The following is a 27197-nucleotide window of genomic DNA, read 5'->3' on the forward strand; positions in this document are numbered from 1 at the left end:
GGCTGCATCTGTATTGCACCAGCATTGACTCTAACTCCTAGAATTCTCCCTGGGGACTAATTTGCAAGCAGAGAATCACCCACATACTGGATATACTAGTAGTAGGTGGCTATTACTAGGGATCAGGTCAAAAAAAGGTTTTCATCCCAAGATGCCTAGTCAAATAGACAAGGGGACATCCAAATGTCTACCCACTCTGAGTCAGAGGAAGTGTGGAACCCTTAAGATTAAATGAAGAAAAAAAAAGTAAGACACAGGTGCTAATGGCAGTATGTGAGCTGGGGAAATGAACGACGGGGTGGAGACTTCACGGTTTATTCTTCAGAATTTTTTCAATTTCCAACCGTGTAAAATGTTACTCTGGGCATAAAAAAGAAAAAAGCCAAACTGAAGCCAAACTGTTGCTGATGTCTAACTCTGTTCCAGCAGAGACTCTGCACACTCTCTCCCCAACTCCACACCAGCTGCCTCACTCAGGATAGAAAGCAAAGAAAAACAGTTTGGGGACTGGAGAGGTAGTAGAAAGGGGGAAGGCACCTATCTTGTACGCAGCCAAGTCAGGTTCAATTCCCAGCATCCCATGTGGTTCCCCCAAGCACTACCATGAGTGCAGAACCAGAAGGCACCTGTGAGCATCCTGGGTGTGTTCCCAAAACAAAACAAAACAGCCCGTGTCCACCCGTAGAAGTCAGTGGCATCAGGCCTGCACTTTCTCACTCAGGCCACAGGGGGCACTATTGCTGCATCTCGAGATGTTGTGGATGGAGAGGCTAAGGAACAACACATAATGTAAAATATAAATCAGCTTTATTTCTCTGTGAAAAGCACATATCCATAGCTAGGGCGACGACTTTGGCGACAGGCTGGTGAGATGACACAGAGCAGCACGGGGGTAGAGCTGGGTCAGAGGAAGCATTGGTGTCCCTCCTAGGCAGCCGCCCCCTTGGTCTTGCCAACCTGGGGTTCTGGGCCTTGGTCCCTGCCAGAGAACGGTCTGGCACCCTGACGCTACTTCCAAAGTCACCTATAACGATTTCACGGCATAAAGCCCTCAGTTAAGCCACGTCCCCCATGCATCCACTAGTCACAGTTCACCGAACCACCCAGAGAAGCTTGCCAGGGGCTCCTTAGCAAAGAACTCGGCCCAGGGAAGGGCCCATGGATGCCAGCCCACCTTCCTGTGTGGCCAACACTTCCTTCTCCCTGCCCAGTTCCAGCCCTCCCAAGGGCCTGGAGCGGCGGGCAGCTCAGACACAGGGCTGCCCTCACAGTGCTCCTGCCTACACCTGGAGCAGAGCGGCACTCAGGGCTGAACCACAATTACAGGGCAGCGCTGGGGGAGGGAGGGGTGAGCAAGGCTGGGCTCCCACTGCCGGCTGCCTGGGTAGTGCTGCCACTGGGAGCACTCTTGAACCTGGTCCTTCTGTCATGCGGGGGGCGTCTCCCCGCCCTTGTGCATGGCCAGGCTCAAAACGATTTCTTCAAGGCAGACCCTTGGCTCTGCAAACAGCTCAGCGCCTGCAGGACAGACAATGAAAGAAAAAAACGTCTTGTGTGGGCACACACAAGGCATGGCGGTCATCTGGCACTCCTGAAAAATTGGTTAGAAACAGGTTGTTTTAGAGGTAATACTTCTGAATTGACAATCCCGACCCACCACCCCTTGATTTTTTTTGAAACTGAAACTTCAACTTCAGCAACAGCAGGCCTGGGCATTTAGAGTATGCAAAACTGGGCCAGACACAGAAAACCAAAGCTTATTTGGTCGTAAATTAGTAAGAGTGAGCAGAAACCAAGCACTAGACTGAGTGAGGGTACCCAGTGTGCAGGATACCAGAGTAAGGCAGATGCACTCCTTGCTAACTCCTTACCTGCATCCCTGCATGGGGCAGGACATCACCCCCACGCACGCAGGTGGCACCTGAGAGGACCTACAGCAGCAACTGCTGCCCCTGCACAAAGGTGAGGGGAACCTGGCCAGCGGGCGGCCACTACCACTTCGAGACCATCTCACCATATAAACAGTCCATCAGTCTGTACATTCTATACTGTGAAGAAATGTGCAATTTTGGGTTGTTTTGTTTAGGGGCTTGTACTTGGGGCTTACTCCCGACTCTGCTCCAGGATCACTCCTAGCAGAGCTCTGGTGACAATATGAGGTGACCAGGATCAAATTGGGTCAATCATATGCAAGGTAAATGCCTTAATCCTTGTAATATTCTCTTGCCGACTATACGGTTTGTTTTTTGGTTTTTTTGGTTTTTGGGTCACACCCAGCAGTGCTCAAGGGTTACTCCTGGCTCTATGCTCAGAAATCGCTCCTGGCAGACTTGGGGGACCATAAGAGATGCCGGGATTCGAACCACCGTTCTTCTGCATCTAAGGCAAACGCCTTACCGCTGTGCTATCTCTCTGGCCCCTGTTTTTATTTTTAAATACAGGAATACAGGATGGTAATGTTTTGTTTCTGTGGGGCATCCCTTGAAAAAGGCATTCACACTTTCAGGCATTGTGAGAAATAAGAAAGGGGTCGGAGAGATGAAATGGAGGTAAGGCATTTGCCTTGCATGCAGTTCAAATCCCGGCATCCCATATGGTCCCCAGGGCCTGCCAAGAGTGATTTCTGAGCATAGAGTCAGGAGTAACCCCTAAGCACAAGGGTGTGACCCAAAAACCAAAAACCAAAAAAAAAGTGTTTGAACTGCATGGGATAGGGGGTCGATATAACTCCTTTCAGTAGCCCCAATGCCTTTTTTTACTTGTCAGCTCAACTGGATGGTTTCTAGGGTTTGCTTGTTTGTTTTGGGGTGACACATCCAGAGATGCTCAGGAATACTCCTGGCTCTGTGCTTGGGGGTTATGCCTGACTGTTCAGAAAGCCCCAGTGGTAGAGGGATTGAGCCCTGTGTTCCTGCTTGCAGTCTGTGCTCCAGCCCTTGGAACCAGCTCCCAGTTCCCTTTCCAGCATGTGCTCAACAGACACCACCTTCACCCGAGGTGGCAGTACCCAGCCTGCCATGCCCGAGTACTGTGGGGGACTGGGCTTTCCCCATGGCTGCCCTGTGCAACCCTCTCCCCACCCCCCCGTCATCCCTCAGGGCCTAGGAAGAAGCTGAGGCATGGGGTTGACTTACTTGTGGTGCGTGGGGCCACAGGAGCCCAGAAGGTGGCAGCCGGCCTGCTCCAGGTTCCAGTCAAACATCTCCAGCACTTTGTGACACTCGCCTCGTGGCCGCAGACCCAGCCCAAAGAGTTGCTCCACCTGAGGGGCAGCGGGACCAGGCCTTGAGGTGCACCGGGAACATGCTGACATCCCTGAGGCATGAGGTAGGGGGAGGATCTAGGGATCCCTCAAATCCAGAGAGGGCAGGGTGCAGTGGTACCTTCAAATACTGGGCCGCCCTCTGCACGCTCCAGCTGTGGCTCTGCAGGGCCTCCTGGCACTCCTCCGTGGTCACTCCATGAACCATGGCCTGCAGCTGGGCACAGCCACCCCATCAGCTCAGAGGCCGTTCCTTCCCCGGGGCCCACCACCAGGCCTGGCACTCACCATCTGGATCTTTCCCGCCAGCCCCTCTGCAGGGCAGCCCCCAGGCTGCGGCCGAGCAGGTGCCCGCAGTGCAGGAAGCCAGAGCCCACTGTTGCTGTTGTTGGCAGAGAAGTTGGCCTTGGGGTCAGGGGCGGCCTGGGGCATGGGCCGAACGGTGGCTGTGGGGGCGGCGGGTGCTGGGGTGCTGGGCGGGGGCAGCAGCAGGGGCACAGGCAGGGGCTCAGGCTCCTCTGGGCTCTGGGTCTCGCGCAGAAAACGCTGGTAGCGCTGCAGGTAGGGTGGGCGTTCAGGCAGCAGATAGTAGTGGGTGCTGCTGGCCTTCCGGCCATCCCGGACGATGGGCAGGATGCAGGGCCCAGAGCGGGCACTGAGGACCTGGGTCACCTGCGGGGTGGCGTACTTGGGGTCGGAGGCAAAGCTCTGGGTGGTGGGCATGACCTTCACAGGTGAGCTGGAGAGCCGTAGGGGCAGCGGGGAGCTGCCAGGCGGTACCAAGGGGCTGGGCGTCCTGGAAACCTGAGGGGATCTGGGCTCCCGGGGAGGCAAGCGGGGCGGGGATGCGAGTCCAGACCACTGCCCCGTCTCCTCTTCACCAGAAAGGGCTGGAGACAGCTCGGCCCGTGGACGTGTAGGCCTCGGGGGGATGGGTACCCGCGGGGGCACCTGAGGCTTGTGGTCCCCTCCAGGGACACTGGGGCCCTGCAGGTGTAGCATGCACTCCTGCTGCAGCGCCTGGAAGATCTCCGATGTCTGCGCTGAGCTGGGGGGCGTGCGGGCTTCCCGGGGCGGGAGGAACAGGTTGTCCTCCAGAGCTGGGAGGCGCTGCACCTGCTCAGGCCCAAAGGCATTGCTGGACTCCCCGCAGCCGCTGGGGGTGGGAGAGGAGCCTGCGCCCGCAAGAGCACTGTTGATGGAGCAGACCTCGAAGTCCTCCTCGTCCTGGGCCACATCGTCATATGCAGGAGGCGGGGGCAAGGGGCGCGCGTCCCAGTCCACCACGGGTGTGGGGTGCAGGGGCCGCGGCAGCGCCTGTGTGGGGCTCTGGGGTGGGGTTTTGTCCAGCAAGGAGCAGGCGTCCAGGGCTAACTGTGCCAGCGAGGGGGCGAAGGGCAGCGGGGCTGGGACCACAGGCTCCTCCCCAAAGTCAATGAGAGTGACCTCAGTTCCCCCAGGGCCACCACGGCCCGCCTTGGTGCCGGGCACCCGGGCCGACGGCTTTGCCAGCCAAAGCCCACGGGGCAGGCCGGGCTTCCGCAGGCTGAGTCGCTTGAAGTCACTGGACAGCGGGTCTTGGTCCTCACTTACAGGGTCATAGGTGGGCTCTGTGATGGAAGAGGAGAGCCCGCAACCCGCAGGGCACACAGAGTCAGGCAGGGCAAAGGGAAAGTGGCGCGAGAGAGGGAGCCAAGAATTCCACCCACCAGCCCCCAATTTATAACCACCCCAAACAGAGGGCAGCCAACAATCTTAACAAGCTTGACCCACTGCGGCCAGGCAGGCAGGACCTGCTCTTCCCTGGGACACATCCACTGCACAGGAGCCAGGAACACCCCAGAGTGGACTACACTGAGGCCCCCTGTCCATCCACAGGAGACTCCAGGGAATGAGCCCCGCCATTCCAGCAGCTGGTACTGTCCCTGAGCAGCCAAGGGCTGTGCCCAGCCAATGAGGAAAAGCCATCCAGCCCCTTCGGGCCAGGGTGACAGGCAATGGGCTCAGGGGCAGGTGGGCCAGGTCAGTGCAAGTGCCCTCATCTCCCGTACCCATCTCCCCTCATCTCCCTCACCACCACCACCACCACCTCCACACCTTCCGGCCCAGAATTTGGGGAGAAGAATGAGGAGCGAGGGCAGGAACAGCAGCCAGGGTACAAGCACCCACTTACTCTGAGTGAAGATGATGGGCTGCGGTGGGCGAGGCGGAGGCTCCCCTGTGAGAAAGGGGAGCAGCGAAGAGCGCGCAAGCAGCCAGAGCAGAGGGCAGAGGAGAGAGATGGCGGTGAGCAAAGTATGTGAGCACACAGACCAGGCAGGGAAGCAATGGGAGGGCAGGACGAAGGGGACCCCTGGACCCAGGAGGTGAATGAGGGGCTGGCTAGGATGAAGTGGGGGGGGTGTGTGTTGTGGTTGGCTTGGGAAGAGAGAGCAGGATTAAGGTGCACAAGAGGGCCAGGGAGAAGGGTCTTGGATCTCAACGGGGCCCACCTGGGCAGACACAGCTGTCAGCCCATCTGTCCATCCCCCGCGCCCCCAGCCAGTCACATCCAGGAACACAGCTGTCCCCACTGTGGCCCAGACTCAGGCGCCCCAGAGCCGAAGAGCCAGTTCAGGCGTTCCAAGAAGCCAATGTTCCTTCTCAGGGATTGGAGGGAGGGGTGACTCAGGAGAGAGGTTACTTACTTTTCACCCTTCTGAGATGTGGGGCAGGGTGCGAGGCGCTGAGCTCCACACTCAGTAAGTCAGGAGGATCCATGGGGTTCCCCAGATAGAGTCTGGAAAGACAGTATGGAGTCAGAGACTGCAGAGAAACTTCTACAGGAGGCCACAAGCTTGGGCCTGAAAAATCCCAGAGGAGCCATTCAGGCCCATGAGACTCAGGGCTGTGAACGGTGAGGGGCTTAGGGGGCTCCCTTCTGCACATCTGAGTTCACCAAGCCCGAGTGGCACAGAGAACACTGACGGAAAAGCCTAAAATCAGAGCTGCTCCAGAAACACCCCCAGAAGAGCAGGGCTGGCCCCAGTGATCCCCAGCACATACTGCACACGTGCAGTTACCTGCTCGTTCTCCTCCTATCAGCCCCAGAGGCACTGGGTCAGGGTCTGCCCTGCCTCTCCCTCAACCTCCCCCTCTGCACCAATTCACCCTCCTCCCCCATGCTGACTATCAGGATTCCCTGGGACTTCATCCCTGGGGCTGCCAGAGCCTGGAGCACAGACCGGGCAAGCCACAGCAGGCCACAGTAGGGCAGAGGGCACCCGCCCCCCTCAAAAGGGTGCCTGGATGTCTGCACTCTTCCTCCCCCACTCTCTGCCTCATCTGGCTCATGTGTGGCAAGAGATGGGTTCTGGGCATGTGTGTGTGCATGTCGGGAGGAACATGGGGAGAAAGTACGTGTGTGTATGCATGTTTATTGGGGAACTGGTGGACTTTACTGGGCTGCTCAGAGTGGGAAAACATCTCAAGAGCAACCAGAAGAGAAAGAACCACCTGGGCCATGTCTGGAAGTTCCCAGAGAGGAGGCCTGGCATGCAGCGTCACCAGCCAGATCTCAAGGGTGAGGCTCCCCGGAAGTGACTAATGCTGCTCCCATCACCTCCCCAGAGGCCACCCAGTGACCTCATCCTTCCATTTAAAGGAGACCCAGGCCCCCAGCTGAGTTCAGAGTGAGCAAAGGGAAGGGGTCCCGCTGGTCTGGAAATACAGCTCCCTCCCCAGCAGATCTATGCTAGCCCCAAGAGGGCCTGTAGGGACCAGAAGAGAAACTGCTCTGAGGGGCTGGGAAGTGGGCAGGTAGGGAGTTGGGGGCCCAGAAGCTCCTAAGCTTCAATCTGCCTAAACAGGAGACTTCCCCCCACCTCCCGAGGAGTGGGCCAAGGGGCTCCTCACTCATCAATCTTGTCGGGGAAGCCCCAGCAGTGGCGCGGGTCACTGTCGCCATGCCCCGTGTGGATGAAGCTGTTCTGAAGCGGCTGGCTGATGTCCTGTGCCGACAGGCCGGCCACTGAAGTCACCACATTTCGAGGGAAGGGCCCCACGCAGAGCGTCCTTGTGTTCTGTCCACGCCACCAGTAGTTCTCGGCCCTGCCGGAGAGAAAAGGCGAGTGGGACCCTCGCCCTGAACGACCTCCCTTGAGCCTTCTCCTCCTTGGCAGAAGGAAAAAACGAGGAACTACACGCAGTGGTCCTCAAACTATGGCCTGCAGGCCACATATTGTATTTGTATCTGTTTTGTTTCTTCATTGCAAAATAAGATATATGCAGTGTGCATAAGAATTCGTTCATAAGTTTTGTTTTTACTATAGTCAGACTCTCCAATGGTCTTAGGGACAGTGAACTGGCCCCCTGTTTAAAAAGTTTGAGGACCCCTGAAAGACCAAGGTGGCCACAGCCCCCAAATAATCACAGATGACCACCACCCAGTGTCCCCCAACTTCACAGATGAGTCCAAAGATCTTTCCTACACACAGGGAAACAGGCTCAAACACGCTGCACCAGCGGTCCAAGTTTCCCAGAAAATAGACCGAGGGCCCAGGATTCAAATCTGGTCATGCAGGAACACTTTGCCTGCCTGCAGGGTGGGGCCCCATTTTTCTTCTGGACCCTAAACTCCCTCGTCAGTGAGACTCAGGAGTTCTGCCCCAGGGACCCGGGCACTAGGCACAGGGCCCAGGACTACAGGCACAGCCAGCTCTCACCAGTATCCCACTTCTTGCTGGGTCTGTCCCTATTAGCACCTCATCTCACCTGGTTTCTTTTTCTACCACTTCTGATTTGGGGGAGGGGGGCTCTGCTCTGGCCTGGCAGCACGAGTCTGCGTAGGGCCAGTGCAGGCAAGAGCCCCCAGCTCTATCCTGGGCACTGCACAACTGCTCTGGTTGTGGCCTCAAAACCAAAAGGAATACCCTGCACCTGGTCACAGAAGGCCGGGGTTTTCTTCCACTGGGGGGACTCGCCAGCAGGGGGCAGCAGTGGGTGCTAGATTCCACCAGAGTACCAGAAGGACAGTGTGGTGCTGGGAGGCCAACCTGGGTCCTCCTTGTGCCAGTCATGCACTCCCATCCATGGAGCCATTGCCCTGGCCCCACAAGCAACAAGGCAGGGGTAGAGGCATTCTCCAAACTACGGTCAGGCCAGAGGGGTTGGGAGGCTGAAGGTTGGAAGGTGGCAGAGGCCTAGGCCCAGGTCTACCTTCCCAGTCCACTCCGTGAGGCGATGGCACCAGCTGGGGCAGTGGGAACCCCTAAGTGGTTCCCAGAGAGGAAAGGTGGCCTGGAGAGCCAAAGTGGCGCACAGGTGGCCAGCTGAAGCTCCTGGAAGCATGGCACTGCCCAGCCAGTAGCCAGACACAGCCACCTTGGGACCAGCAGCACAGGGCAGGACCAGGCAGGAAGAGAAGGAGGAAGGGAGGCAACACGCCCAGAAGGGACAAAGCCCATCCAACAATAGCTAGGCCTGTGCAGGGAGGAAGCCGGACAAGGGCGAGTGTGAAGCAAGAAGGGGCCTCTCTTGCTCCCCCAACACCTAACCACGACCCTAAGCTCCCAATACCCAACTCCCCTCAGGGGTGTTCACGAGGCAGGGGATGGAGAGGTAGCTCAAAGCAATAGGTGCTGTGTGGTCAGGCCCACCAGAGAGCTCTGTCCTTATTTCCCTGCACAGATTCCCAACAAAACCCGAGGAGGTCCTCTACCCCCCTTTCCTTTTGTCTGCAAATCCCTAGAAGCCTTAACACCCACTTCTGAGAGGGGAGGTCACCAGGTCCACCTCTCTTTTAAAAAGCCTGACCCAGAAGCAGGCACCCCAGGAGATTGGCCCCTGCAAACCCACCAGGAAGAGGCTATGCTCAGCCAAGACTGCCAACAGACAGTGGCTCAGCCAGACTCCCCCATCAGCCCGCCCAGCCCCTCTCTGGCCCTCCAGGCCCCTAACAAGGAGAGCACACACTCTACCTAGCAGCATCTGGCCAGGAACAGGGGTATAGTGAGGCCAGCTCCCCTGTCACCCCAAGAGGAGCCTTAGGCCACCCCAGCCCTGCAGGGACCCTGTCCCCATGTGTCCTGGCTGAGATAGTTCTGAGACAGCTTCAACACCCTCAGCAGCGCCAGACCTTCCTTCTTACTCCCCACAGGCACCAGAGCCCATGGATGGCCAGTATTCACCACCTCTGACCCCTTCTCCAGTGCCACAGAAACTACTGGGCTGGCCTCCCCCACCTCCTCCTTGAGTCGACAGCTCGGCTCCCAGTGCAGCAGGGGTGGCCTTGCTTGTCCACCACCTAGTACCCTAGAAGAACAGCCATGGGGGCAGGTGGTCCTGGACTCTGAAAGATGGTCAGACACCAGAGACGAACACAGCAAGGCACCAACATGCAAAGGGACCTGCAGACAGGCCTATCCACCTGAAGACACAAAACACCACCCACAGGGCAGAGCCAGCCCTGCTGCCATGGAGAGACACATCGACCCCTTCTCACTGTTTGCTGCAGTGGCCCTTCTGCCCCTCACTTCTCAGGCCCGAAGGCAGAGCTGAGACGGCAGAGGAACACAGTAGGCCCACAGTGGCAGGGAACAGCAAGGTCATAGAATAAAGAGCAGGTCAGGGGGTTCCCGGGGTGCAGTGAGCCCCAGCTTTGACCAGGGCATCAGTGCCAAAGGCACACACCAGCCACATACAAAGCAACTGAGACACCACTAGAAGCATCGAGAGCAGGAGATGAAGAGAGCCAAGAACTGAAGGCCTATGGAACGTGGAGTAAGGGTATGACAGGTGGCAGGCCCAAGACCCTTACTCCATTCCCGAGCTGCGGACTGAGGATCCAGAATTTGGGGTTGGAGGCCCAGAGTAGAGCTCACCCTCACTTCCTGTCAAGTGCTCCTTGAGGCACGGCCAGCCCTGTGGTCTGATCACTGGTCCCTCAGATCCAAACCCAGACTAGTGCTGCCTCCCACGCCTGATATGAGCTTTGCTCCACTAACTCCCAATTGCACCCCCACCTACCCCCCATCACATATTTGCTGCTACAACCTTCTTGTCCCCAAAGACAAAGATAGAACTGTCTAGGGAAAGGGTCCTAAAGTTGACAGGTCACTGCTTCAGCCAGTCTGGATTCCAGATCCAACTGCTACAGTGAGCCCCACCAATTCCCCAACATCCCTTGCTTGCAGCCCCAGTGAAAAGGGCTCAGTGGAGCAGCTCGGCCACTTCCAAACCCTGGCCTGGTTGGTAACAGAAAACTGCTGGGTCACAGGGAGAGCTAACCCCTGCCCCAAAGGCACCTCCAGCTTACCCAGCCCCAGCCAGTTCCTCAAACAGAGGATCAGATAAGAGGGTAGGTGGGGCCTGTGCAGGCAGGATTCAGGGAGGCAGCCCTGAGGCACCCAATGTTGCCAACTGGGAGGGGCTGCTATAGAACTCACACCACCACCACCACCACACCCCAGGAAACTGGGGACAAAGGCGCATGAGTGGGAAGCTCAAGAGGGAGATATGGCATAGGGATATGGGTAGAACAAAAAAGGAGTCATTTGGGAAAGAGGAAAGGAGGAGACTAGAAAAAAAACAGAGACCCAGATGGAGGCCCTCACACCAGCCAGGAACCTCGGACACCCTCATAACAGGCTGAGCCAAATCCTCAGTCTCCTGCCCACAAGAGAAAGGGAAGGAGGCAGAGGACGCACAGAAAGGCCCTTGGAAGGCAGCAACTGCTCACTAAGCCCCAACCACCAGGGTCCCCTATCCTTCCCTCACCCCAAGGATGAGGTTTCTCAAGCCTCCCCTACATTCCCCACCTGCCCTCGATGACAGTGATGACGTCATTCATCTGGATATGCAGCTTGTCAGGCTCCTCGAAGTCCTGCAGGGCCCGCATGTCAGTGGGCTGGGCCTGGGGATAGACACAGGTCATGGCCTAGCTCAGCCTCTGCGAGGGGGAGGGGGCCCCCAAGCCAGGGCAGCTGCCCTCACCTCCAACAGGAAATCCCGCAATGCCACGAAGGTGGGCCTATCCTCCGGCTTGTGAGCCCAGCACTGGACCATGACATTGTAGACATCCTGCGGGCAGTCCTCGGGCCGGGGCAGGCGCTCCCCTTCCTTGTCAATCTTGTGCAGGATCTGGTGTAGGGGGGTTGGCAGGGCCACAAGATGAGGGCAGCAAAGGGCACTACCCAGCTCCCTGCTGCCCAGAGATTAGCCTTCACAGGAGGCCAACACTCCTGCACCTAAGGCATCTGCTACCTGGGCAAGGCTCATGAACCCAATAGGTCTGTGGCAAGGGGATGGCAACAGGCCATCCAGCCCACCTGAGCACCTGGAGAGGCAACACCCAGCATAGCAGAGGTGGGCCCAGCAGATAAGGTAACTTCGGAGAGGCCAGGCTGGACACTAGGGTTCAATCAATCTGGCTCCTTTACCTGACTGCCATTGAGGCCAATCCAAGGCTCCTGGCCATAGGTGAACATCTCCCATAAGGTAACCCCAAACATCCAGGTGTCGCTGGCATGGGAGAAGGTGCGCGTCTTCAAGCTCTCGGGGGCACACCTAGCAGAGAGGCAGGAGTCAAATAGGCTCCAAGCACCCAGACCCACAGTCCTGACACAAAAACACTTCTTCACCAAGCATTTTACATGCCCAGTCTGACTGCAGCAGGAAGTAGATGGGATAGGACCTCTTGAACATAGGGTAGAGGTTAAAAATAAAAATAAATAGGGGCCAGAGCAATAGCACAGCAGTAAGGCGTTTGCCTTGCACGTGATCAACACAGGACGGACTTGGGTTCGAATCCCGGCATCCCATGCCAGGAGAGACTTCTGAGCACAGAGCCAGGTGTAATCCCTGAGCACCGCCAGGTGTGACCCAAAAAACAAAAATAAATAAAGTCCTTGCTCAGGAGCCAGAGAGATAGCTTTGCACACGGCCGTCCTGGGATGGACCCGGGTTCGATTTCCGGCATCCCATATTGTCCCCCGAGCCTGCCAGGAAAGATTTCTGAGCACAGAGGCAGAGTAATCCCTGAGCACTGCAGGGTGTGGCCCAAGAAACAAAAACAAAAAACAAAGTCTTTGCTCAGGTCTATTCCTCATAGGCAGCCCAGGGTATGGCCCAAAAAACAAAAAAACAAACTCATTGCTCGGGTCTATTCCTCATAGGCAGCCCAGGTAAGAGGCAGCCCCTGGTTGCCAAAAGGGAGGTCTGGGGCTAGGGACCTACTGTGGTGATTTCTGGATTTGGGGCAAGATCCTGGAATGTATCTGGGCAAGAATCTAGATAAGGCATGAGGAAGGAAACCAAAAAGGGTAGGTTTGGTCACATCTGCTTTTCCCCTGATAAACCGCCCTCCCCACACCTTCCCTGATCCTTCCTTGTGAGGAGTCATCTCAGCTCAACCCAGAAAAAGCCCTCCAAGGGCCATTCCAGGAAGCACATAGACAGGACAGAGATGGTCCAAGTGTATAGCCAATAGCTCTCCCTGGGGTAGGAGAGCAAAACATGCTACCCAAAAGGGGGGTGGGGTGCAGAGCATGTATCCAGAGAACACACACACTCCAGTTCCTTGTCCCTGAACTAGAAATATCAGGAACATGGTAGGGACTGTCTCAAGAAGGGGCACATGAAGGCGACCTTCTTTTATCATTCAAGCCATGAGTCTGGGTGATGAGCGTAAGGAAGGGGATGCCCCAAGTCACAAAAAGCACCCGGAATGGAATGACCCAATCATGGACTCCAGCAAGTCACTGCAGTGGCAACAGACCCAGAGCCACATCTCTGGCAGGAGAAAGCAACCCCTACCCCAATAGTAGGGAGGCCACAGCACTACAGGATTGACCCCCAAATGTCTTGGATCCCCAAAAACCATCTAGCCTCTACGCATAAAGAATCAAATGGCACAGAAGAGCAGGTAGTGCCCAGAGAAATGGTCCAGCATGGCCTAGCCCTGTCTGCCACTAGCCCCACCGCTACCACTACACCCCCAATCTGCTGGCTGACTTCTCACACTGTATTCTAGAAGCTTTTACTCTCCCACAGTTCTGTACCTTTCACAGGTCTCTGAAACAAAAGCCCTCCCAGGTATCTTCTTGGAGGAATGATAGGAGAAAGGCCAACAAGAAGGGCAGCCAGGCCCTGATAGAGCTAAGGGCTGCTTGGAGGTGAGAAGTGGCAGAATGCTAATGCTTGGCTCTTATGGTCTGTAGGGTCCAGGAGGGATCTGGGCCCCTCACCAGGCAAAGGGCACCTTGCGATGCTCCTGCATGACGTAGTGGTCATCGTTCTGGGGCAGTGCACGCATCAGCCCGAAGTCCCCAATCTTGACCAGATCTCTGGTGGCCAGCAGCAGGTTGCGGGCAGCCAGGTCACGGTGAATGAAGCGCTTGGATTCCAGGTAGCCCATGCCCTCGGCCACCTGCACAGCGTAGCGGCTAAGAGTCCCCAGGAGGAAGTGACCCTGATGCTTGCGCAGCCGGTCCAACAGCGATCCCAGAGGGGCAAGTTCTGTCACCTGCAGTCACAGGAGGTAGAAGAGGTAGCCAGCTGAGCCCTGCTGCTCTCCACTGGCATGCCAGGCGTAGGCCACACACATCAAGGGCTCCCTGTCTCAGCCAGAACACTGCTTCCGGCCCACCCACTGAATGAGAGTCAGCTTTCCCTGCCTCCCTGCCATCAGGCCAGGTAGGAAACAGGCCCAGAGAGAAGCCATCCTGTGAGGTAAAGGTGAAATACAGCCACTAAGACAGATAGCTCAAAAAACTGGAGTGCTTGACTGCATGTTGAGGTCTGAGTCCCAGCATTGCAAGGTCTCCCAAGCATAGCTAGACCTGAGCACCTGAACATGAGGCCCCATACCCCCAGGCAAGAATTGGGACACCCTGTCCCACCAAGCACCCCTACAAAAGTGTCTTAGGTGAAAAACCAAATTCTATGGCCAGGGGCTAGACACAGTATACAAAAGGTGCTTATGTCTCCCTGCCTACCCTGGTTCAAATCCCTGATACTACACAGGGTCCCCCAGATACTACCAGAGTCAGTCCTGGGCACAGAGCACTGCTGGGTAGAGCCCTCAAACCCCCCCCCCCAAAAAAAAAAAAAAAACACAAAAAAAAAATGTTCTAGAGCCAGGCCTTCCCAGGGAGGCATCTGCAAACAAACACAAACTCCAATAGACATGGACTCCCAGGACTCGTCCTCAGTGAGGCCTGCAAGTCTCTCTGAGCAAGTCTGTGGCCTTGTTGGGATGCAGGGAGTGACCAGAGTGGAGTCCGGGGAGCACAGAGCCCCAGGAACATGGTGCTCACCATCTTCATGGGTGGTGTAAGCACCACACCATACAGGCGGATGAGGTTCCGGTGGTCCAGTGAATGCATGGCATTAACCTCCCGGATGAAGTCGTCCATAGCTTCTGGCTGGCTCAGCACATCAGGTTTCAGGCACTTCACAGCCACACTCACCTGCCCAGAATGGGGAGTGATGGATGTCAAGCTCCCAGTTTTTTGAATCAACCTCCTACTCCTCCTCCTCCTCTTCCTCCTCTTTCTACTCAGCTCTAGCCCCTGCCTCAGTTCTGCTTCTTAGCACTGCTGTTGAGGCTGGGCTGGTAGGGTTGGGGAGAGGTAGTACCTCAGCTGCACCAGCCCTTCCAGAGCATAAGCATAGGCAAGAGAAGTCCAAAGGCAGTGTGATAATAGATTAAACATTCTATCAGGACTAGAGGGATAGCACAGTGGGTAGGGCATTTGCAGCCGACCCGGATTTTCAATCCCCAGTATCCCATATGGTTCTAGGAATGATTTCTGAGCACAGGGCCAGGAATAATATGTCAACACTGCCAGGTGTGGCCCCAAAACAAAGAAAGAGAATGGGGACCGAAGGAACAGCATAGCAGTAGGGTGTTTGCCTTGCATGCAGCCAATCCAGGATGGACCCAGGTTCGATCCCTGGCATCCCATATGGTCTCCCCAGAGCATGCCAAAAGCGATTTCTGAACGTTGCTGGGCATGGCCCCAAAACCAAAAAAAAACAAAAGAACAAAAAAAGAACTAAAAATAAAGTTAGAGGTCTGGAGTGATGAGAGATGATAGTAACAGGAGTTATGCTTGCCTTATATGTAGCAGACCTTGCTTTTCTCTCTGGAACCACATAGTCCCCAAAGACCCACCAAGAGTGATCCCTGAGGGTCAAACCAGGAGCCTGGGCCTGAGAGCTGTCAGGTATGACCAAGCTGTCTCCCGCAATAATGTTAAAAAATAAATTAATCAAATAAATGCTATAAAAAAGCAAACACTAGGGGCCGGCGAGGTGGCGCTACAGGTAAGGTGTCTGCCTCGCAAGCGCTAGCCAAGGAAGGACCACGGTTCGATCCCCCGGCATCCTATTTGGTCCCCCCAAGCCAGGCGCAATTTCTGAGCGCTTAGCCAGGAGTAACCCCTGAGCATCAAACGAGTGTGGTCCGAAAAACCAAAAAAAAAAAAAGCAAACACTAGAATATTCAGGGCACCACCAGAGGGGACTCCTAAGCTTAAAGCTAGGGAAAAAACAAAACACTGAGCACCGACAGGCATAATCCAAAACTTTAAAAAGCAGAAGCTAGAGAGAAAGCACAGTGTGCAGGGTGTTTACACTGCACATGCTGACCTGGGTTAGATCCCTGTCACCCCATATGGGCCCCCCAAAGTCAAGAGTTGTGCTGCAAATTTATATCTTAAATAACTCAACAAAGTATCAACCAGAGGTAAAGGGTTAGGGATCCAAAAGGCTTAACTATGGGATAGCATGTTCTACTTATAAGGAGAAAAGCAACAGAAAGGATGTGTCCAGTTAAGGGATTCGCCTCCCCCAGACATTGGCATCCTGGCAGAGGGTGTGGCAGCCTCCCTCACCCCACGGGGCCCCAAAGGCTCACCGACTTTCCCGAGGGGGCGTCCCACTCGCCCCTGCGCACCACACCGAAGGAGCCGTCCCCCAGCTTCTCCAAGAGCCGCAGGTCCTTCTCAGCGATGAGGCAGGTAAGGCTCTGCAGGGCGCCCTCCCCTGTAGCGGGGCTGCCCGAGTGGGCAGAGGGCTTCCGGAAGGTGCTCTGGGAGTGATGGGGGGGGAACTCAGCCTCCGGCCGCTTTCCACTGAACACCTGTGTGGAGGCCGCCAGGGGCCAGAGGGAGCCTGAGGCCCTGGGCTGGCCCCACCATGGAGCCTCTGAAAGCCTGGGCTAATCCCCCAAGCTGCACCCCCCAAATGGAAAACTACACCCTCAGTGAGGCCTCAGGGGTATCTGTGGAGACAGAGGCCTCATTCCTAGCGCCTCACCAAGCACCAGGTGATGCCCTCCTACCCCGCCCAGGACCCCACAACTGCACAGACTCCGGCGCCTGGTCCAAGCTGATGGGCAGCACCCAGAGGGGCCTCCATAAGCACCTCCCTGTCCATCTGTCCATTTTTAGCCCTGGCCCCTTCTCTGAGTCGCCCATTTGGTGCTGTCTGTCTCCACCCTCCCTGGGGAGTCGGCGGCCCTTTATCCTGCCAGTAAGAGGCTAATTTGAGCCCGAAGTTGGAGCAGGAGTCTGAGTTTGCTGTGCGGGGGTGGGGTGGGGAGGTGGAGTGGGGGTGGGGCGCACGCACGGGGTGTGTGGTACAGCAAGGCCCTGGTGGGGAAGGCCTGGGTAGATAGACAGCTGGGCTTCTGGAGGGGCCCCAAGGGCTGATGAGAAAGAAGGAAGCCAAGGTAGACTGCACTCTGGGCTGGCTGGAGGTGGAGGGGCTCCAGGCCAGGGGAAGATGCAAGGGGGAGGCATCCTGAGAGCCAGACCTAGCCCTCTGGGATTTGCAAAGCTTGGGCTTGAGGCTACAGACTGCCCAGCAGGCCCTGGCCAACACATCAGGCAGTACCTTATCAGTACAGGCCCTAGCCAAGGGCCTCGTCAGGCCAATGCTGGCCTGTCCACCCAGTAACTGAAATCTCAAAGCTTCTAGACCTTTATCTCAGCACTGAAGAACTGCCCATGACTTGGAGAGGAGTGGACAGGTCACTCCAAGGCCCTGAAGACTGGCGTACTGTGCGCTTTCTCTCCAATCTTCCCCACACCCAACACTCTTATCCTTCCCTCAACCCTGGGCAAGGGTCCAGGGCAGTGTCCCCAGAAAAGGCCACAGGATCCCAAGAGACAGCCCCTTTGCAGCCAGTGGATCTCAGATCTCCCTGGCAGCCAATGCCAGGCCCGCAGCTCTGCCCTGCCCGCCCCCCACCCCAGTCAGGAGGCTCTAAGCCGGACAGGACAGCCCTGGCTTGCTCACTTCCTTTCACATTGTATCGAGACAATGGGCAAAGTGCCAATGGATCAGACTAAGCACTCGCCACTCTGCAGACCCACATCAGGCTGGTGGGGGGAGGGAAGGCAGTGGCAGGAGGTGGGAAAAGGAAGGAAGCTGTCAGCAACATCAGATAATCAGAGGGACCCTCCAGAAAGACAGAATAGGGGCAGGGGGACGGAGAGGACAGCCAAGTTGTCTTGAATCCTGATTGTCCTGCAACTACGTTGGAATCGGGCCCCAGGCTCAGACACAGCAAAGGCTCAAGTGATGATGTACTTGTTACCAAGCACCTGAACCTGTCCCCAGTGCTTAGACGCCAACTCCAGGAAGAGACAGACACTTAGCCCAGCAGATCTGGGAGTAACTTGCTGGAGGGAGAGGACTACCGACCCCATGGGAAAAGCCCTCCCCTCCAGTCTGCTGACCTTGCTCATCCAAGACTTGCGTTTACACAGGGCCTTCCTTCGTTTCACGGCCTCCCACAGCCGCCGCTGGCCTGTAAGGTGGGGGAGAGGGAGACAGACTATCAAAGCTGCTACTGCTGCCTCCCAAGCCCCTCACCCACCATGCAGCACCCAAGCCAGGTCTCTGTTGCTGACCTAATGGAAATAAGAACCCACAGAGCAGGACAGGGAGAAAGCAACTCTCTTCCTAACTCTCAGGAAACAAAAAATAAGTTTCCCTAACACACCCAATTTTGGTTCTTCTGTTGTAAAATTACATGATGCTCCTGGCACCCAAGACCACCAGCATCAGATCAAGCACATCATGACCTTTTTAGTAATTCTAGTTCTCAAGGGCTAATAGCATCCTCTGGATTCCTAGAAACTGCTCTGACTCCTTTGAGGCTAAATGGGGTGGGGGGGCCACATTTAACTTCTGAAAGTTGATATAAACGAGACGGATGGAGCTGAAAAAAGAAGTGAATACAGACAGCTTAGAGCAACTCAGAACGAGCAGAAGTCTGGTCAGCTTTGGGTACAAACTGGGTCTCAGCCACATGAGCCACTCACTGGGCCTGGAGCTGCCTCCCCAGCCGGGGGCATAGGGGAACAGGACACACAAAAGGAAGGAAACCAGAATTCCATGGACCCATTGAGGGGGTGAGGCTGCCCTTCTCCGCATGTCCGAGTCTGCCTGCCCCGAACAGACCCCACTCTGCCTCTGGGACAGGCCGGCCAAGCCCTCTGGGGAGCCCCACAGACAGCCACAGAAACACCTTCTCCAAGTGGCTGGCAGTGACAAAGGTCACGGGGGAAACTATGAGCAAGACTGAGGTTTTCCACATACCAGGCCGGCCCATGCCGATCTTCTCCAGGTCCTCATTCTTGACGTACTCAAAGTGGGACAGGCGGGTGACGTTGAGGTCATCACGGAGCCGCAGGAAGTACTGCTGTAACTGCACCTCGGACAGTAGCTCCAACAGCCAGCCTGTGCCCTCCTCGGGCTGCATGCTGCTGCTCCCCAGCCTCTGTAGGAGGGATGGTTGGCTCAGAGAGAGCAGAGGGTACAGGAGGGTATAGGGGGCCTGCCCAAGCACCCCAAACACGACCTTCGAGACTACTTCAATGGCTTCAAAACACTTCCTGCCCCTGCGGGCTTGGAAACAAACAGTACCCACCTGCCCTCTGGCCTGCCAGCCACAAGGGAGACTGAGGGTATAAAGATGAGGGGCTCACCCCGGAAGCCACCCTCCACCCTGTCAGCAACTCAGCAGACTCAAGGTAGAGGCAATGGGGGGCTGCTCAACTTGGAATCCCACCCTCTGCTCAGCCAGCAACTAAGCCAATTTTGGGTAGAAGAGAGGGGGACAGCTCATCCCAGAATACCACCCTCCAGCTGAGCAGCCAGAACAACTTAGCCTTTTTCAGACTCGCAGAGTCTGCTTTACAACTGTCTCTTAAACTCTTGCAAATCTCCCAAACCAAAAACTAGCTGACTGTATCCTTATCTGAGGAAAAGGACACATTCTTACTCATGATGTGCTCATTGTATTTTCGGAGGGAATGTGGTTCCCTTGATCTTTTCACGACCTTCCCGACTCCCACAGATAGATCATAGGAGCAAATGAGCTCAGTCAAGTTCTTCCCAATGCCCAGTGTGACCGAATCAAAAGACCAGCCCCACACTCCAGCATCTCACGGCCCACAAAGACCCAATAGGCTGAGGACAGGTTGAGCCCAGAGTGGTCAAAGAGAGCAGTTTTGTTTTAAAAAAAAATACAGGACGACTCCAACTCTGTGACAGCTCACCATCGGGAATGGGAGGGAGGATTGGTGAAGTGGCTGAGTATTTGCAGAGGCCCAGATGAGAGCCACAGGCATGGCCCCATGAGCACTATCAGTCATGGCTCCAAAAAAAAGAAAGGAGAACATGAGAGGGTTTCAATTAGGGTTCTGAGTGAAGAAGGGACCTGTGTTTATGTGGGGATTGGAGGGGGAACAACAGAGGCACACGACACTGCACTGAAGCCTTGAGCATCTCATTTCTCCCAACTATACAGCCACCAGGCCTCCTAGCACAAAGGTAGCTGCCAACAATGACACCCAACCTGGGCTCAGGAGGCCTGGGGATACTCTGTCCACCAGTTAGGTGGCTAAACACTAAAGCCTGAGGATATGAGGTATGGCTCAGCACTTCAGTATGAGGACTGTGCCCAGAGATGCCCAGGGGACCATAGTGCTGGGGGCCCAAGCACACATCTTAACCCTATATACTTGTGGGCCCACCCCCAAGGACTTTTATATCTATCTTCTTCCAGACTGCTTTTCCTTCAAAGACTCACACATTACCCACACTTTTCTGCTTGCTTCAATTTAACATTCTTTATCCTTTTATCTTGAGGGAGGAAAGACACTTGGTGGTGCTCAGGGGCTCTTCCCCACTCCAGTCCTCTGGATTGACCTTGATAGTACATAGGAATTCAGTGCAGGCCCCCTAGCATACAAAGCATGTGCTCAATGGCTAAGCTCACTGAGCTCCTTGCTGGACCTGGTCCTTTACTTTCGTTTTTTTTTGGGGGGGTTTAATTCTCTGAGAGGCTACTCCCAGCTTGTGGCCCAATGGGCCACTCTTACTGGTGCTTGGGATCATATAAAGATATCAGATATAGGCTTCCTACCTATAAAGCATGTTATCCTGCTGGAGCTTTTCTCCTGAGCCCTTAACTAGTACAACTAACTCAAATCTGAAATGCAAACACACACCAGGCACTAGCCAAGCCAAATACAATGATACAATGCAGCCACATTAGCAAGTGGGCCTGCACAGACTCTGCAGAAGTCAGAGGTGGCCTTGAAGCTCAGGAGTCTGACCCAGCCCACACAAAAGCCTTGTTAAGACACGTCCATGCTTAGTGCACCACCAGCCCAGCCTTGAACCCAGGCCCCCACCCCCCACCCCACCCGTTCCAATTGCCACTGAGGCAGGCAGGCGAAGAAAGGCCAGCTGCTCCTCACTGGCCTCACCCCCCACCAATGCAGACTCAGCAGCGCACATCAAAGGTCATGCTGCAAGACCAGCCTGGCATAGGGTGGGCCTGCTGCCCCAGAGCTCCCAGTGGTGCTGCCAACGCTGCCAGGAGCTGCGACTTTCCCAGGCAGCTCCAGACAGGACAAAGAGTGACTAGAAGCAACAAGAAGCTCAAAGCTCAGACCCTGGCACTTCTACCAGGACAGCTGAGCCAGAGGGGGATTTGAGAGACTTGTAGCCCTCAGTAACCCTTTCAAGACGGCAATGCAGACCCACCTCTACCCTGCCCCTGCCAAGCTGTGGTTACCCCTTCTTTATACCTGCTGACTGGCCTGCAGACCAGTGACCAAGGAACAATTAATTCCGGAAGGGCGCTAGTGGCATTTCATCACTAGCCAAGGAGTTGACAAGACATTGTGCACCATCCCAAATCCCACAAATCCAGGTAAGTGAAAATGTGTGGATCCCCAGGAATGGAATCCAATTTACATATGAACAAGAAAAGTATGTTCATAAGTTCTGTGTTTTTTTAACTGTTTGGGGACACCTCCTGGCATGATGCTTGGGGAACAATGAGGTGCCGGAGAGTAAACGCAGACATCCCACATGCAAAACATGCACTCCACTCCTGGGCCTATTTTTGCAGTCTGAACACAGTAACTAACACTTCTTGGAATAGAACCATTTTGTCAACAAAGGGAGAACCAGCTTTTGCTTTGTTCAAAGCTTGTCAAAGCCTATTTACTATTTGAAAGTGAGACCTGACCACAACCCAGCCAGTGGACGCTTGCAGATGCCTTCATGGTGGCCCACCTGCGATGTTCAGACTGCTTCATTCTACCACATGCACTCATTAGGATATGTGAAATGCGAGAATCAGTTGGATCTGCTTGATTGGGGGCCTCATCTGGCTCAGGGCTCAAGGGTGACTCCTGGGGGCTCTCAGGGGACCACATTTGCCAGGGCCAAGCCTGCTGCATGCACAGCAAGTGCTCTAAACCCCTAAGCCAGCTCCAGGGCTAGAATCACTTTCATTTATCCTATTTCACAAGGGCCACAGAAACACATATAACCCACCGCATGCCCCACACAGCTTGCATGCTGGTTATGTTCCTACTCATCTAAGAATAACACCATTGCAATCCAGTTAACTACTCAGTTAAATGAACTCACTTATCCTGAAAATGTTCCAAAGACAGGCTGTGAGCATCACTGCTTCCCAGAAGAAAGCCCCAAAGATAAGTCTGCTCCCCATGCCATAACCCTGCCCTGGGCTGTACCTCTCCTAGGTCAGGCCAGGGGAAGCCAAGCATCATTTCCAGAATCACCCCCAGGTCCTACCAACAGAGAGACTTTGCCAAGTTGAGGGGCTCTGAAGATCCCCCCCACCACTCCCTCATGGTCCCCAATCCATCCTCCTCTGTAGGTACACTGCTGTGAGAACAACAGCTCAGGGAGGGGACACCCAGAGCCCCTTCCCCAGAGCAGTTTAAGAAAGCCTCATCTAGCCTGTTCATCCCAGAAATCCCTCTGCTCAATCCCAAGCTCCCCCTTCTGCCTCCAGCCCCAGAAGCAGGCTGAAAGGTGGGGGAAGAAAGGGAGCGTGAGGAGAGCCTGGGAGAAGGGCCCCAGTCCCAGTCTCATCGCTGCTGCCACCAACACTGCTGTGCCCCACAGCTAGCTATACTCTCTCTTCTAACTTCTTCCTGCATCCCAAATTTCTTTAAAAGGATGCACCTGTCTGACCAGCGTGGCAGGCATGATGACAAGACCCCACAGCTATTCCCAGTTCTGCTCCAGGACCCTTGCCTCCAGGAGCTGATCCAGGGGCCCCCGCCCATAACCCCCCACTCACTGTGTACAGTCGCCACCGAAGTCTGGCCAGGAAAGGAAAGGAGAGCTCCAGGCCAGGGAACCGGCGAGCTGCTGGCATCTCCGCGGAGCTGGACCCTAACCGGGTTCCCGGAGCTCTGGCCTGAGAAGTGGGGGAGCAGGAGCTTCAGGCCAGAAGGACAGGCGGCCAGAGAGGAGCAGAAGCAGAGGAAGGCCTCTTGTTGGTGCTGCCCAGCTGTTGGCACAGCTGGCTGGGCTCTCAGGAAGTAGGGGCCCCCAATCCCAGATCCCTCCTCCTCCGGCAGGCAGCAGCCCGCCACTGTCCTGTCCAGTCTTCCTCCTCTTACAGCCCTTCAGCCAGGCTAGGCTCCCTCCCCAGGCAGCCTGCCCCCCCCCTCTAGTCTCCAGCCTCCCGCCCTCCCCAGCTCAGTGGCTCTGTCTGTCACAGGCTGAAAAAGGACCTTTCTGAACCCCTGCCAAGAGGGCAGCAGGGAAGGGGGGCTCTTCCTCCCAGCCACCGCACCAGCCCCACTGCGTCCCCAGACACAAGGCCCCCTGTCTCTAGCTGCACCCCAGCCCCCACAGTCACAGCAGACTCTCCTGGGCTTCCCGGGAGGGGGCTCTGCCAGCCAGGCAGCAGGGGACAAAAAGGGGCACAAGGCCCCAGGAGGATTTGTCTGTGGGAGTCCAGCGCTCTACTGAGTGGGGGGCCTGGCCTCCAGAGGCTTTGTCCTCCCCCAGCACCCGCCCAGGCTGAGCGGCTGCTGGCTCCGACCCTCCTGTGGCCCTGTTACCCTGGTGCCCGACGACGACGGAAATAGGAGGCCGGCCGGCAGCCTGCCAGAGTCAGGCAGCCTGGGGGAGAGTGAGGGGGGGGTTTCCACCCCCAGTCCTAGGGTGACACTGTGTGCTCCCATGCACTCGGGGGAGCTTCCCCAGACCAGCTGGCCAAGCTCCAACCCGCTCTCCAAACAAACAAATAAGCTGCCAGATCACAATGTGATGCCCCCACCTCCAGCTCCAGGAGACTTGGAGAAGCCCCCACAAATACACAGACCACACCCCAGCTGAAGAGAACAGAGACATGCCACCAAGCCCCAGTGGGCCCCTCAAGTTCCTAGAGGGGTCAAATGTTCCCTCTGCCCCTCCTCCTAAGGCACCAGCTGCTCTAACCCTGGCCCTCTCCCCCATGCAGGCACACCTGACAGCTACAGGAAGTCCTCTTGGCCCCTCTTTCCATCATGCCAGAGCCCCCCATTTCTTACACACTGCTCTCTTGTCCTAGCCAGCTGCACCCACCCCCCTCCAGCTCCTGGAAGCCCCAGCTGGCCGAGGGATAAACAGCTGGGGAGAGGGTTGGAGGCATGGGCATCCCTGTGGGTCTTTGCAGGAGCTCCCTCTGGGCTGGGCCAACCTGCCCAGAAGGGATTTCTTCGTTGAAAGAGGGTGGGGGTCAAGATATGGGGACAGCCTGAGCAACTGTCTCTTCCCTGTGGCACTCAAACTGTATGGGTACAGCTTCCCCTCAGTCCAAGCGAATGACCAGAATGGGGCCCAGGGGCCCAACTAGTGGACAGATGGAGGTCAGGCCAAGGTCATTCCTAGGCCTGACTTCCTCATCCCTGTCAGCTCAGAGACACCTGTTCCTGCCAGGCACTAGCGCAAAGGAAACCAGGGTTCTGTCTGCAGAGGACGTCTAAGCAAGGATAACACTGTCCCTGCAAGGAAGGCTGTTGGATCAGAGCCTCCAGATGACCAGATCCAGTCACACACAAAGCTGGGCCCTAAATCCACCTGAACCATGCTGGCTTTCCGAGAACGCCGGGAGAGGACAAACCAGAGCAGCTTGCCCAGCAGTTCAGGAGCCGGAGTCGGTGGAGAAAAGCAAGGAAGGGTAAGGGCCAGCCAAGACTCGGCCCCTCAGCTCTCCAGCCCCGGCAAACAGCCCACTCCTTTCTGTCCTGTCAGCGACTGCCCTCCGCTGGCCACGGGAGAACGTGCAGGCGCTCCAAGGGGAGGAAGAAAAGGACCCCTAATCATCACCAGATCAGATTTTTCCAAAGCAAAAAAGGGCCTAAGGCTTGATCAGCATATTTAAAATGCCAGTGCCGCAATCCTAGGACACCATGCCCATAAAGGATCACCCCAATCCTGGCACTGCTCTGGAGTGTGGAATGGAGAGGAGCCTCAAAGGGAAGCTTAATCGGGTCGTAAGGGACCCGGGGACACTAAGGCAGATACCAGCACCCCCACCCCTCTCCATACCGTCCCAAACACCTCACCCTTCTTTACCCGGCCTCCAGGAACCCAGCCCATGTAGGAGGCAGGTCAGACACCCCTCACTCCTGAGGATGCTGCAGAGGGCAGGGAGGGTGGCAGATGGTGTTGGGTTACCTGCAGTCCCTCCTCGCCCCCCGGCAGGCGTTGATTCTCCCCCATGGAACCCAAACTACAGCGCTGGGCCTGGAAAGGCGTAGAGCAGCCCTGCGAACCAGCCCCTCCCGCAGAAGCGCAGGCGTCACCGTTATGCGTCGAGGGGCTGGGCTTCCAGCATCCTCTAGCCCACACCTCAGCTGGGACGCCCTGTGAGCTGCTCCCGGACAGGCTCATACCCACAGTGGCAGCCTGAGCTGCAGCCGAGGTGGTTGCGACCATTTCTGCGGGGCGCCCGGCCCCCAGCCTGCACGGCCCCCAGCCACCCGCAGCAGGGCCTCCCCACTGACAAAGCCATCACAGCTTCTTTCAGGCCATCTCCACAATCCCAGGCCCCCACCCACCCTTTACCTCCCAGGAATGCAAGAGCCCCATATTCCATGACAAAAGGGTTGATCCCAGAAGCTCCTGGGAGCAGAGGGCTGGGATCTTTCCCTCCAGCTGCCCAGGGCCAGCAGAAAGCACCCACCTGCCACTATAGCAGACCCCAGCCACGCCCTGGCCTGGGAGCCACGCCTCCTACCCCCCGGGAGCCAATCCCTGACCTGGGAACCGGGAGTGAGCCACGCCCCCTACCCCGGTGGCCACGCCTCCTACTCGCAGGAGCCAAGCCCTGACCTGGCAGTCTTACCTCCTATTCCTGAAGCCACACCCCCTACTCTGGGAGCCACGCCCCCTACTCTGGGGAGTTAGGTCCACTGCTCCCTGGCCTGCCACTCTGCCTTCTTGGCCTGGTTTTGACATCCCGGTTTTGACATGGTGGGGTCTTTCTATGCACTGGGAGCCCTGCAGAGCTCAGGTCTGACCGAGGTAGGCTAGGATGACCTAGGCAGACCTGACCTCTCTAGCCTCGGGAGTGCCCACACTCCCGCTGGAAAAGCACCACCGATGTGTGCCCACGCAGGGCTGTCATCCAACAGGCAATCAAGCAGAGGCCACGGTGAGTTGGTAAGTCTTAGCGCACAGGCTCCTCCTCTCCCCCCTGCCCAGAGGCCCTCCAGGCGCCCCACGCACACCCTCTCATTCCACTGGCATCTGAGGCATCCACCTACTCCTCAGTACCAGGTATTTAGGGCTGAGCTCAGGACAATCTCATCACTTCCTGAGCTGGGGCGGGGGTGGAGGGAAATGCAGAGATACTGACACCCCTACACACACACACAAACACACACACAATATCACACACCAGACCCCCCCTAACATACAAAACTTTACACTGGACCCATACACATATGCAGACATCTGTGCCACACCCCAGACCCCAACCCACCACACCATGTATACCCCACCACATAGACACCAACTCCCCACACACACCTCTCCAAAACCATCACCCTCAGACACACCCTAGACAAGCAAGGTAATGGCTGAGCCCAAGAGGGCTGGACTCTATTCTAGGCAGAGACTGCTCTTACTGTCCTCCTATTGCTGATACTGGTTTGGGGAGCAGTTGCCAGACCCCCAAGCCAGATGTGCAGAAAGAGACAGATCTTCTTCAACCAGCTGGTTGAATCTGACCCAAACTCCATTCCTTCCCATTTCCCCAATCATTCTACTCTAAGTCCCTCACCTCCTGCCATCAGGGAGCCAGATCACCCCTATAATTTGGGGGGTTCACCCCCTTGTTGCTAGTTTGTCTTCTTCTAAAGGAGGTGGTAGTCACCTGGAGATGGCCTGCCTCTGCTGTCTCCTCCCAGCCCCCAGCCTCTCCGAAAGCGACAACAAAGTGACAAATCAACACTGAGAAGCAGACATGACAAGTAATTTCCGGTGCAGAGCATTTTTTCCAAAACAAGCTACCGTATTCTCGGGAATATGTGCCAATCCCACTTGCAAACCAGTCCTCTGCTCTTCCACTTCTGCCCTCTTTCTTTTCCAATTCAAGAACGAAAACACC

At 56.2% G+C, this 27197-nt stretch overlaps 1 protein-coding gene across 5 annotated transcripts in view; it reads right to left on the reverse strand.

The window, feature by feature from the left end:
* Window positions 1–790: 790 nt before the first annotated feature.
* The window catches only part of TNK2 (tyrosine kinase non receptor 2), a 38686-nt gene continuing 12279 nt past the window's right edge, over window positions 791–27197 (reverse strand). The window contains exons 1-17 of one of the 5 annotated variants that reach the window (XM_049774436.1): window positions 25262–25279; window positions 22890–23009; window positions 18854–19034; window positions 17989–18059; window positions 16161–16334; window positions 14557–14709; window positions 13486–13763; window positions 11680–11806; window positions 11234–11380; window positions 11059–11153; window positions 7157–7351; window positions 5950–6041; window positions 5436–5480; window positions 3551–4872; window positions 3384–3479; window positions 3135–3262; window positions 791–1518 (exon numbers count right to left, since the gene is read on the reverse strand). In XM_049774436.1, the coding sequence (XP_049630393.1) occupies window positions 1512–1518; window positions 3135–3262; window positions 3384–3479; window positions 3551–4872; window positions 5436–5480; window positions 5950–6041; window positions 7157–7351; window positions 11059–11153; window positions 11234–11380; window positions 11680–11806; window positions 13486–13763; window positions 14557–14709; window positions 16161–16334; window positions 17989–18059; window positions 18854–19034; window positions 22890–22967 (3189 nt within the window). In that variant the 5' untranslated portion in view covers window positions 22968–23009; window positions 25262–25279 and the 3' untranslated portion in view covers window positions 791–1511. Of the gene's footprint in view, window positions 1519–3134; window positions 3263–3383; window positions 3480–3550; window positions 4873–5435; window positions 5481–5949; window positions 6042–7156; window positions 7352–11058; window positions 11154–11233; window positions 11381–11679; window positions 11807–13485; window positions 13764–14556; window positions 14710–16160; window positions 16386–17988; window positions 18060–18853; window positions 19035–22889; window positions 23010–25261; window positions 25280–27197 lie in introns of those variants that run through there. The other 4 variants (XM_049774434.1, XM_049774438.1, XM_049774435.1 and 1 more) reach the window with 4 other exon arrangements.

Source organism: Suncus etruscus, chromosome 6 (assembly GCF_024139225.1).
Source record: "Suncus etruscus isolate mSunEtr1 chromosome 6, mSunEtr1.pri.cur, whole genome shotgun sequence".
NCBI classification, from domain to species: Eukaryota; Metazoa; Chordata; class Mammalia; order Eulipotyphla; family Soricidae; genus Suncus; species Suncus etruscus.